At 38.9% G+C, this 13285-nt stretch overlaps 1 protein-coding gene across 3 annotated transcripts in view; it reads left to right on the top strand.

Annotated features, from left to right (window-relative positions):
* Nucleotides 1-13285, top strand: part of METTL8 (methyltransferase 8, tRNA N3-cytidine) — a 73329-nt gene that overhangs the window by 46697 nt on the left and 13347 nt on the right. For all 3 annotated transcript variants that reach the window (XM_090280696.1, XM_090280705.1, XM_090280700.1), the window contains 2 exons: nucleotides 172-263; nucleotides 12670-13037. In XM_090280696.1, coding sequence (XP_090136822.1) covers nucleotides 172-263; nucleotides 12670-13037 — 460 coding nt within the window. The remainder of the gene's footprint in view (nucleotides 1-171; nucleotides 264-12669; nucleotides 13038-13285) is intronic.

Raw genomic sequence — 13285 nt, 5'->3', positions numbered from 1 at the left:
TACCAGCACTTATCAGAAAGAACATCTGACACAAAATATATTCAGTCAACATGGAATTAGTTTGTATCATTTGTCTTTGAGTAATCTAGAATGACAGATGTATCCCCTGCCGCCCTTTTCTGGCTTCTTCAATTATAAAGCATGTTTTACAATTGTTTTATTTTTTGATAGGGATCATATGCAATGGTCAAAAGAAGAAGCAGCAGCAGCCAGAAAAAAAGTAGAGGAAAACTCAGCTGTGCGAGTCCTTCTGGAAGAGCAAGGTAGGCAACTAAGTGTAGCTCCTGGGGCCTCGCTCTTCTGTTTGACCTACTGATTCAGTTCACACCTTAGTCTCTTTGCCTCCTACTTGTGTCATTACTTTGGACAGTTCTTTGCTTCTGCTTATGCCAATCCACTTGTTCTGTTTGGGAGAATTCCCAGTTTTTCCAGTGTAGCAGGACCCAAGTTAATGAAATAAATTATGTATTTACTTTGTCCTTGTTCTTTTTTTTTTTTTTTTTTTTTTTTTTAACGATATGGTTGTTTTTTTCTGGGAGAAACAGACATGGGTGGTATTTCAAACAAGAGATGAAAACATAACTTTAGAATTTTCCTCTTGCTATGAGTCTTTTAGTATACTGTTGTGCATTTCACTTGTTAAGCACATCAAGACAAATTCAAAAAGGTAAAGTCATATTAAAACATTGCTGGTCTTTTAGGATAAACATAAAGTTCCAATAAGGTTTTAAGGGACTTTTCTTGAAGGCCATTGATATTTAGAGTTTAATTTTGAAGCCAACCTTCAAAAATGGCTTCTGAAAAACTGGCCTATAGCCCTGGCTGGAGTGCCAGCCTGTCAACCAACCTGAAGTTTGCCAGTTTGATTTCTGGTCAGGGCACACGCCTGGGTTGCAGGCCAGGTCCCCGGTTGGGGGTGTGCGAGAGGCAACCAGTTGATGTATCTCTCACACATCGATATTTCTCTCCTTTTCTCCCTCCCTTCCCTTCTCTCTAAAAGTAAATAAATAAGATCTTTTAAAAATTTGATCTATGCTGCTATCACAAAAACAGAAAATGTGTTGGTGAGGATGTAGAAAAATGGGAACTCGTATGTATTGTTGGTGGAATCGTAAAAGGCTGCAATTTCTATGGAAAGCAGTATGGAAGCTCCTTAAAAAATTACAAATGAAGCTGCCATATATGAACTAGCAACCTCACCTCTGGACATATGACAAAAATGAAAGAAATACAGAAAGGGAGGGAGGGAGGGAGGAAGGAAGGAAGGGGAGACAGAGCAAGAGGGAGAGAGAGAGAGTGAGAAAGAGGCGGGGGAGGGAGGGAGGGACGAAGAAAGGAATCGAAAGCAGGGTCTTTAGAGTTTATTTGCACATTCATGTTCATAGCAACACTATTCACAATAGGTAAAAGGTGGAAGCACTCCAAATGTCCATCAACAGATAAATGGAAACAAAATGTGGTACATGCATACAATGGATTATTATTCAGCCTTAAAAAGGAAGAAAACCCTATAAGCCAGTCACAAAAGGGCAGATACTGTATTGATTCCACTTATATGTGCTATCAAATGTAGTCGGATTCATAGAAACAGAAAGTAGAGTGGTGGTTAGGAAGGCCTGAGGGATGGGAAAACACAGAGTTGTTGTTTAATGGGTATAAAGTTTCCGATTTGTAAGATAAAAAAGTTCTAGACATCTGTTTTACAACAGCATGAATATACTTAACACTATGGGACTATACACTTAAAAATGGTTGAGATGGTAAGTTTTACAATAGGTGTTTTTTTACCATACTTTTTTAAAAAGCATCCCCCAAAATGGCCCCTGTCCTCACTACATTGCTGGGAAACTTTGCCAAACATCTACATTTTCTAGATAGGATTTTTACCCTGATTTTTCTTAAAATTACTTCTTCTTTAAAACATCTTGGTTCTTTTTTCTTTTAAAAAAATAGTTTATTGAAGTGTCAAATACAGAAATGTTGGGGCATGCTCCAGCTGGGTGGAAACTCTCGCAGCAGAGATTTCGGGATTGTGGATGAGGAGAAATGAGTTAACCCAGACACTGATTTCTGTCTGGGAGGAAGAGAGGTGGCAGTTCTCACTAAAGGAGAAAAGCCCCGAATTCTCTTTTCCAGTGCTTTTTATTGAGAAAGGTATGTTTGGGCACGTACATTCAGGATACGTTAAATCACCAATCAGCTTCAAATGCTTGGATTACTATCAACAACTACTGATTATAGATAACAACGCAAGGAACACAGTGAACACTGTAGATCAGGGTTCAGTGAACATTCTGGCATCAGATGACTATCAGGTACAGGATTTCATATGTTTTTCGGACTTTGATCTCAGACATTCTATTTATGTTAAGCAACTAATAAGAAAAGCAGAGCAAGCTTCAAGGCATAGTATACAGCCTTTAAGTCCAATTCCCACAGGAACCCTTGGAGTAATTATCAGGTCCTGCCTACCTTCTAGCCTTCCAAGTTTTCTGGTCAAGACTTACAGGCCTCTTTCAAGGCCTGGCTTGTGGCGAGGCTACAGCTCCTGATACCACCCAAAGCGGTCCCCCACACAGAAATTTACACAACTTACAAATTAATTCTCACAAAGCTCAATGAATCTTCCAAACACCCACATTAAGAAACAGAACATTACTAGTAACCCAGAAACTTCCTCATGTTCATCCCAATTGCCGTACTTCCCCCATCCCCTCAGACCCCAAAACAAGCAATCACTATTCTGGCTTCTAACACCCTAGGTTAGTTTTGCCAGAAGAACTTAGTTCTGGTCATGACCGTTTCTCAGTCATTCTTGTGGCAACATCAGTGTACCCATTAGATAAAGCAAGTGTCAGCAAACTTTGGCCATGGGCCAAATCCAGCCCACTGCCCGTTTTTCTAAAGTTTTATTGGAACACAGACATGCTCATTTGTTTGCATATTTTCTATATCTGCTTTTTTGCTATGTCTACAGAGCTAAATAATGGCAACAGAGACCACAATAACTGCTTACTATCTGGCCCTTAACAGAAAAAGTTTGCCAACCCCTGAGACACAGTGTTCAGGGTAGATTGATCAGCTGCCCTGAGATTCTCTAGGGAAGGATGTATACATTCCTCTGTGCAAGCCAAGCATACTGAAAATCACTAATCCCACCAGTAGTTAACTATTGTTCTAATGACTCTAGTCTACAATTGAGGAAACCGAGCTAATGAGACAGCCCTCATTAGCTGCCCGTAGGCAGTGCATGAGGACAGTGCCACCCTCTTATCCTCTGGCATCGTTTGCTATTCCTTAGAGCTTGTTCTCTCTTCTTATTCTAAGCTTGAATGTGTGCTGGAGGGTGGACAAGAAAGAAGAGTACCTGATCTACGATGGAACTCTTCTATTTTTATGAGCTCCAGCCATGCGGTCCAGCCTGGAGTATGGCCAGGGAGTGCTGGGGGTTGGATTTGAGGGTGCATACCAGTGGCAGTTCTGCTTACAGATCAGCCAGTGTCGCATTCCTTTGCAGGAACTCTGTCACACTGTTTCTGAGGAAGTGTAATTTTGCTTCTTTGCCAGCAGCTGCACAGACATATTTTCCACATTACTCAAGCTTCTGCTCGTGGCCACCTGGATGTGACAGAAAGAGTCAAGCCTAAACTGAATTAAAAGTTATCAGTCATCTTAATTCGTTTCCAGGAAGTTGAAAATTATACACAATATATTTCCTGATAATTTGAAAAATGAAGGATTTTTTTTCTTGCTCTTTTGAATATTTCTGTTTAGAACATAAATACATGAGCAGTGGTGATAGTGTTCCCTTACAGTGCTCTGCACACGGCTGCCTATTTTGGCCTATTTATGTTAACAATGAACTTGAGTGAAGCTAATGAGGTTATTTTAGGGCCTTGGAAACCGCAGTAAAGGAAAATGACAGTTCCCACAGAACCGTGGTGTGACTGAAATAGAAAGGTGGTGACTGGGCGCTCTCTGCAGAAGCAGGAAAGCAGGCTGGAGAGGCCCGATGATACTGCTTTGAAGCATTTGCTTTGCTTATTAGCATGTCCAGTGTCTTTCTGAGCACGTTTTCTGGCTGCTGTGGAGACATGAACAAAAGATTCCATTTTAAAATGACTCAGAGTGATCCAGGTTTTTGCTAGGTCCTGTCTGTGTCCCCCCTGTGTGCCACTCAAGTGTGGTGGGCTTCCCACACATTGGGGAACAAGGAGGGGGACACACAGTGAAGGTGACTGGTCCATCACACTTAAGCAAGGTTGCACAGAGCAGCGTCCAAGCTGCTGTGAGGATGGCAAAGGAAGACACTTCTGTTTGGAAAAACTGTTCAGTGACAGGACATTACTACAGTGAGAGTTAATGCCCCCCCACCCCCAGTCCAGTCTCTGCCAGGGATGACAGGGCTACTAGTCTGCAGAAGCCCTGGGTGAGGCTTCTAATTTAACATTTAATGTCTCTGATGAATATAGGTCAAGGTGAATAGATGCGTTTTAAAGCTCTGCTCTCAACCATTGTGAAAACCCAAAGGAGGCTCTGACCCAGTTCTCCCAGTGCCTCTTTAACCACCATCCCTTCTTACCTAGGAGAGTCTTAAGCCATTAAGAGAGCCAATTTTCTCCCATCCCAGAGTATTTAATTTGCAGATTATTATACAGCATGAGCACTATTTACTGATCTTATCTCACTATATTAATGCCACTGGGAGGAAATACTGGTTGTTCTCCTCTGCCGGCCAGCTCTCCGGCACATTTCTTTTGGTCTGTGTGTGTGTCACTCTGTCCTCTCATTCCCATGGCCCCTGTCTCACCTGTTGTCTAAGTTGTTGGTGAGAACTGAAGTCAGGAGAACACCCTCACAATGCTGAAAATAAAAACTTGCCCATCACAAATAATAGTCTTTTTGATGTGAGATGGTTGACATTTCACTTTTGTAATTAAAATATAGAGCATCCAGCCTTTCATTAGCAATATTTCTTTCAATTAGGTGGCCAGCTTAATGATTTTTAATTCCACATATCCTTTGGTAATTTCTTTTGTATTTTATTATAGCTCACATTTCTTTTAAAAGCAGGTTAATTTGAGAAATGAGAAAGATTCATTTGGCAGTTTTTGAGTTAACATTATTCAATTTTATGATTTTCTAAAAACATCACCAGTGTGTTATATCTCAGCTGGTTATTTAGCAAATGTAATGGGTTTTTAAAACTTAACAAAAGCCGCTGCAATTTTTACTCTTAAAACATCCTTGTAAATAGCTACCTAACTAGGATGAGTTATCTATGTCAAGCAAAATAGAAGAATCCCACTATTTCTTACCTTGTGAATACCTTACCACTTGAGAGTATCCTATGTGAAAAATCAACGTAGCTACAAGTTTGCTGATAAGTTTAGGGTATTGTTTATAAGTCAGCTTTGGTTGTTTAAAATTTCATGCAGTGCTCTTAGAAATGTACTTTTCACTTTATAACTTTAGGAGTTTTCTTTTATTAGACAGTGGACTTTATCGGTGACATGTGGAAATTTCCAAGTTTGAGAGCTTAGGTATTTGCATAATTGATGTGCAAAAGTAATTTTAAATTGCTTTTTGTTTCACTTCAACTTAGAATAAATTTTCATAATTCCTATTCATCATATCCTATATGTCAGATACATAAGTGGTTTAGTTCATTTTCTTAGTTGTGATATTCAGTGTGATTCAGAGTGAATTCTGAATATTTAAGTATGGTTACTGTGTCATACTCCTTCTTCCCCTTGTTACTGAATTTAATAAGTGAATAATTGAGAAATTGCTTCATCTGGCTGTGGTTAAACAGATCACTACATCCCTTTTACTGCTACGGGCATATAGCAATTAACTCTGAACCGGCTGCCTAGGAATGTGAAAGGAGAAAATGCTCCTCCAAGAAAAATTGATCATTAATGTACCTATTTAGAAGGTCAGTTGGACAAGATGAAGACAGAGAAGATTTCTCCACACTACATTCTTTTTACATTATTGTCCTGAACTTGAGATAAGTCAACAGCAGGTTGAAACTAAATGTTTCACTCATGGTCAAGAAAGTAGCTCTTCAAAATCCCCTGTTATCACAGATACTCTTGCAGTTCAGGAAATCATATGCTGAAGGTGTTTACGTTGTCTCAGAAACATAATTATGAGTTTGATTGAGCTCCTGTGGGTTCTCAGAAGCTGTCACACATTGCTGGTACGTATGGAATTGCCAGAATTAATTGGAGATACTGCTGAAAACACTTTAAAAAGAAAAAAAAAGTTACAGCCTGTTAACATTTCCCTAGCCTATCCTGGGTGCTATTTCAGTTTTGTTTTTATCACACAAACCTATCTATTCTCGTAGAATATGTTTTATTGCCCTTGCTTGCCATAATTTTATTATACAACCTTGCATAATTTATATTTTATATAATTCAAATGAGGTGTAATTAATTCTGTATTTCTGACCTGTTTTTATGAAGGTTCACTCCAATCAACATTATTTTTAGTTTAGTTATACTGATTGTAAGTCATGCTGAGGTTTTAATCTTAACTTGATGTCTCATAATGAGAGGAAAGTACAGAATCAGAAAAGCAGAGATTAATTTCTAACAACGTGGATGGACCTAGAGGATATTCTGCTAAGTAAAATAAGCCAGACAGAGAAAGACAAGCACCATATGATTTCACTTATATGTATGTGGAATATAAAGAACAAAGTAAATGAACCTACAAAATTGAAGCAGACTTACAGATGCAAAGAACAAACTGATGGAGGCCAGAGGGGGGTGGTGTTTTGGGGTGAGGTGAAATAAAGTGATAGGATTAAAAAGTACAAATTGGTAGTTACAAAATAGTCATGGGGATATAAGGTAAAGCATAGGGAATTTGGTTAACAATATTGTAATAAGTATCTCTGGTGCCCCCCCTGGCTGGTTTGGCTCAGTGGATTGAGCGTCGGCCTGCGAGCTAAGTGTCGCTGGTTCGATCTTCCAGTCAGGGCACATCAGAGAAGGAAAGCTCTGACTCCAAAAAACCTCCGCTGCCTTGCGGCATACCTCCTCAGGGGAAAGGCTAGGGGAGTAAACCCCGACAGAAAATCCGGAGCCGGAGTCCCTAAGGCAGTTTGACGTTGTAGTCAACACCGGCAACTCCTGCGGCGCACCTGAAGCCAAGCTGTATTGACTCCGTCTTTCCCTTGGACCCTTCAGCTGCGAAGAGAGGGGGGGGTCTGCTGCATGGGCAACAGCAGACCCTCCATATCACCCTGCCCAGGCTCTGTAGCTTCAGCTTCACTGGAGAGGACACTCCAGCGTCATCGCAAGATGTCGATTCAACACGGGAGGAGACAGATACCGTGTCACTCCCGAGTCGGACTGCACAGCCATTCTCGGCGGTGCAGATAGACTCTTAAGAAGCTACACCATCGTCTCTCGAGACGGACGGCTGCCAATGAATGATCTCTGGTGCCAGGCTGGCACTTGAATTATCAGAAGCAACACTTTGTAACCTCTATGAATATCTGTCCACTGTGCTGTACACCTGAAACTAATACAAAACAGTGTAGAATGCCAAAATAAAATGAAAAATAAATGATCAGCTGAGACCTGAGGAAAAAAAGAAATATGTATTTTCAGAGATATTTTGGGTGGGGTTACTACTGAGTTTCTGTTAGGAAGGCATTGTAAAGAAATGGTGTTAAGAGCATGAGTTTTACAGCTTGATAGACTTGGTCCAGGTCCTGGCTCTGCTGGACCTTGCGAACATTTTGTTATCCCCTCTGACCTTGAATTTCTTTGTAAATTGGAATAATAATATGTCTATTTGAGAGGTATTGTTAGGGTTAAATGAGAATAAAAATCCAAGGAAAGCATTGGACATACTGATTGGCACATAAGCAACACTCAGTATGTGTCATGTAATTGTTGTTATTTTTAATGATGTTGTTATTGGTATAATGACTTAAATAATTGTTTGGGGTTATTCCCTCTAAATTCATGAGAGGAAATATTTGAAAAAAAAGCTTGAAAGTATGTATATTTACAGACCTTGACCATCATCTTCTAATAGTAATCAGATCCTGTTTAAAGATTTCATAGGCCAGAACTGAATTTAGATACTTGATATGTTTAGTATCTGAACCAGATTCCAGTCACCTACTGCAGATTCACTTTCTTTTAAATTGTAGAAATTAAAACAGTAATATAAACTCATTTATAACAGCAATCTTACCCAAGATTTTGTAGTTTGTAGAACTGATAATGTTTAATGTTTTACCTAAGTTCATGGGGTTTAACAGGAAAGTACACAGCCTTTTTAGAGCTTGAATATAGAGGTACATTCAACCCCTCATCCAACGAGAAAACTGTGTAGCCAAGTTTAATCAAGAATCAACTAAGATTCTTTCTCTTTGTGTAATATATAGATAAAACTGCGAAAGAAAGTACTACATAATAATAATTAAATTGTTATCACTTCAGATTTTCATCTGATTGTAATAAATGAATGTAAAATAAGTCTGAGTTGCAGTCAGTGTATAGACCATTATTTGTGAATGTTGTCTCTTATTATTCTTTAAATTTTAATTGCTATTAAGGTTACTCTGTTTTGATCTGCATAGTTTTTTTGGTCATGGTTTGTTGGGTATTTGAGTTATTTTCCACTTTTTCCACTTAAAAATAGCACTGCTATGAATATCTTTTCTTTCAAGTTACTCCCCTGCTGTCTACCTCCCTACCCCCAATTAATTCCTGGGGAATTTTCTGCAAATTAATCAAGGTATATTTTATATTCTGTTGACTAATAGTTACGTTCAAACTCACTTTACAAGTAGCTTGGTATTGGAAACGCAGACCCTATAGATTTGACTAAATATAGATCTTGTGAGGTGGTTGCTTTCTATTAATCAGAAAAACCTACCAGCATAGAGTGAGTGACAAAGAGAGTTTTTAAGGTAAAAGGAAGAAAACAAGGTGCGAGAAGACCCTGGGGAAATTAGGCAGTTCCTGTTTCTTCCTGAGTCTGATGTTCAAAATGTTGTTTTGTTTTCTTTGTATATCAGATACACCCCAATTTTTAAAAGTAGAGCTGGGACTATTGTACAGATAAACATGTAACAGTTTTACATTAATCGTAAATAGGCTTCCTTCCATTAGTGCGGACGTGAGTATGCCTTGGACTTCAACATCGCATAATTCTTTTGTTACAGAGATCGACTTTCATTTCTCAGACCTTAAGTACAGATGGGAGTTTCTGTCTTTATAACAGTCCTGCTGCCAGACACAGTTCAGCTTTCATGAGAAGGGAGTCTTGTGGCCAAATGGGTAGAGATCCATGGTACAAGGTCATAAATATAAAAATGGAAAGAAAATAAAAAATATAAGGGCTTTGGGACAGGGCTGCATAACAGAGATGAAACTGACTCTAGGCCCTGCTTGTTCTGAGGGTAGGGGCTTCTTTAAACTTATGAAAGAAATTATTTATTTTTACTTTTAGTTTAAAACTATTTATTTTTGGTATATGGTAATTTCACACAGATCAAAATTCAAATGAAAATTCTTGAACCATTAAGTTCTTCTCTTCTGAGCAAACCAGTATTACAGTTATATGATTCTCCTTCCAGAACTATTCTGTACATATATAAGTAAATGTGTGTATATATGTGCATGTGTGTTTCTGTTTATGCACACACATGTATTCTTTTTCCTTTTCTTTTTCTATAACCAATGGTGCATCATCACTTACTGTTCTACACTTTGCTTTTTCATTTAACAATGAATTTTGAAAATGGGTCTATGTCAATAGGATTTTTAGTCTTTGAAAGTACTTTTAAAAGTATCATGTGCCTACATTGGGTGAAAGCAATTCTTTTTTTTTTTTAATATGCTTTATTAATTATGCTGTTACAGTTGTCCCAATTTCTTTTCCCTTTGTTTCCTTCCACCCAGTGACGCCCCCTCCCTCCGGTTGTCCCCCCCCCCTTAGTCCATGCCCATTGGTTGTGCATATAGTTCTTCTCAACATCTTCCTGTCTACTCCACTCCCTCCTACTATGCTTCTTAATTCCTGCATCATCTCCCTCCCTTTCTCCCGATCCCCCCTCCCCCGCTGACCTGCCCTCAAAATGTTACCCATAACTATAATTCTTTTCCCACTCTCGTTGTCTACTTAGTTTGCCTTTGTTTTGGTTCCCTAGCTACTGTTGTTGGTGGTTATGATACAGTTTCCATTTTAATGTTCATAGTTTTGATCCTCTTTCTCCTAAACAAGTCCCTTTAACATTTCATATAACAGTGGTTTGGATCTGATGAACTCCTTCAGTTTTACTTTGTCCTGGAAGCACTTTCTCTGCCCTTCTATTCTGAATGACAGCTTCACTGAATAGAGTAATCGTGGGTATAGGTTTTTGCTTTTCATTTCTTCAAATATTTCTTGTCAGTCCCTTCTTGCCTGCAGAGTTTCTCTTGAGAAATCAGCTGATAGTCTTACTGGGATCCCTTTGTACATAATTCTCTTCTTCTCTCTTGCCGCTTTTAAAATTCCCTCTTTATCCTTAATTTTTCACATTTTGATTATAATGTGTCTTGGTGTGGTTCTCCCTGGGTCCAGTTGTTTTGGAACTCTCTGTGCTTCCTGGACCTGCAAGTCTATTTCCTTCCCCAAGTTAGGGAAGTTCTGCTTCATTATTTTTTCACATAATTTTTCAACTTTTAGTTCTTCTTCTTCACCTTCTGGCAACCCTATGATTCGGATGTTGGCCCGCTTTTAGCTTTCCCATAGGTTTCTGAGCCTCTCCTTATTTTCCTCACTTTTTGTTTCCTCTTTCTGCACTGGTTGACTGTTTGTTCCTTCCCTATGTTCCAATTTGTTGATTTGACCCCTGGTTTTTCTTTCCCTCACCACTAGTTTCATATGTGTTTTTGTTCATTTGAGCAAGACTAGCCTTCATTCCTTCCCCATCTTATTTAAGATCTGCTGTTAGGTCTGTAAGCACTCTTATAACCAAAGCTCTGAACTGAGCCTCATAAAGATTTCCTATCTGCTGAGCTGTTGGATTAGATATTTGCTGTCTGGTCAGCTGCATCACCAGGATCTCTATCATTATCTGTGCCATCCTGACAGTTTTGTGTTTACCTTTCCTTCTTGGGCAGGGCTGTGACACCTATGCTATAGGGGGTGGAGCCCCATGCATTTGTCACTACTGGGCGACCCTTCTCACCACACTGTGGCATTTTGTGTGGGGGTGGGGGTCCAAGATGGGTTCCTGCCATTCACTCACCACTGAGAGACCGGGAGCCTCCTCCTCCATCTCCATGCCCTCTGACCCTCACATTCTGAGGCAATGGTGGTCTGCCTTCCCTGGTGTTGTAATCACAAGCTGGCGAGTCTGGTCTGCAGCCAGGGGTGCTCCCCAGGTGCTTCACACCTCCTCTTAAATACGGGTGTCTGTACTTACCACCGTCCCACTGCCGCCACCAGCACAGCTTGACCTCTCCACCCTGGCTTCGCCCCTCCTACCCATCCGGATGAATACCACTTCTTTAAAACTTCATACATTGGACTTCCATTTATTTTCTGGAACTTCTGCTTATTTCTGGTTTTGCGGTAGTTGTATTCCTTCTTAGTTGTGGAGGGAGATGGAGTGTGTCAGTCTAGGTCTCCATCTTGGCCGGAAGTCTCAGTGAAAGTAATTCTTAACCTATGGATTAGCCCTAGAGAGTAAGTCTGGTGCATCATAATACCCAAGAAATATTTGTTGAGTGAATGAGGGAGTGAGTAAATTATTTTATTAATTTAAGGTACAGATAGAAAGAGGCAGAAAGCAAAGAATTCTCTAAAGTTTTGAGACTCTTGACCTAACCCTGACCCTGGGATCCAGTGAAATCTAAGGGATAACGTTACAAAGTACATATCTCTTTTAAAAAGGCATCAGAAATTCTCTTTAAGGCTTTGTATAGGAAGATGTCAATAGGAAGAGATTCTTCTAGAGCTGAGGGAAGAATGGAGGTATGGGATGGGCCCTAGATTCCAGGAGTCAGGATACATATTATACATGGTCCTGGTTCTGCTGTGATGGTACTCAGGGCCCTGGGACAATTGGGTTTATCAATTCTGTGCTGTTTTTCTTCCAATGCAAAACAAGGGTATTGGAGCAGACTATTTCAATGGACCATTCTAGCTCTAAGATTATGTAATTTATAATACCACAATTTCCTGTCTGGTTACCAATTTGCAGAGACATTGTGTTGAAACTGCATTTACACAGACAAAAAAAGTATGGTGTCCTTTCTCTAAGACAGTAAAGAGCCTTATAGTTTATTGGCAAAAATGTGATTATGCAGATTCCAAGATTAGACTGTAGAAAGTAGTTTGTAATAATTATATTCCTCACAAAAACTTACTGGCTAAACTATTGAGACAGAAGCAGATGAACTATAAAGACCTCACACATTGACATATTTTGAGAAAATTAGTACTCTATAGTTTTAACCTTTAAGAGTTTTTTAAAAATCAGATAACTATAATATTAAAGTTATTCCATAGTAAATATAGTTGTAAATGATAAATAATAAATAATATGCTTAACAGATTTAACTATTAAATATATTTTGTTATTAGAACGACAACTAATAGTAAATATAATTCATAGTAAAATAAATTTTATTCTCTTTATTTTAGTTAAGTATGAGAGTGAAGCTAATAAATATTGGGACACATTTTACAAGATTCATAAGAATAAGTTTTTCAAAGATCGAAACTGGCTATTGAGGGAATTTCCTGAAATTCTTCCAGTTGATCAAAAAACTGAAGAGAAGGCAAAAGAATTATCATGGGATCATGTAAAAACTAATGCTGCAAGTTGTTTCTCAAGAAAACACTGTTCTACTCTGCCTGAAGAAAAAAATTATAAGAAAAGTTCTGGCTTGTCAGATGGTCAAAGCAAAGCAGAATCCAATTTTTCCAACCTAGACTCTGAAGAACACAAAAAAGGAACCCTGGAGACTGAGCTATTTCCTGGTAGCAATGCCACGTTCAGAATTCTAGAGGTACTGTACTGCAGGGGCAAAGATGGGAGGTGGCAAATAACTTTAAAATGTGTACTCTATTAATGATCCAGATTTTTTTAGGGGGAAAACAATCAAATCTACTAAGTTTTCAGGATACTTTTGCGCATAAAAAAAACTTAAGGGACTCTTTAATAAGTCAGGTTTTCAGTGTGTGATTTTAAGTTTTTTAATTTGTCTGTTTTAATATCTAACTTGAAAGTGGTTTTAAATACAAATGAAGTTTTGGC

This window comes from Furipterus horrens, unplaced genomic scaffold, assembly GCF_987537825.1.
Source record: "Furipterus horrens unplaced genomic scaffold, mFurHor1.1.pri manual_scaffold_1, whole genome shotgun sequence".
Taxonomy (NCBI): Eukaryota; Metazoa; Chordata; class Mammalia; order Chiroptera; family Furipteridae; genus Furipterus; species Furipterus horrens.
Note: the sequence above shows the minus strand (reverse complement) of the source record. Positions and strands in the feature narration are given on the sequence as shown.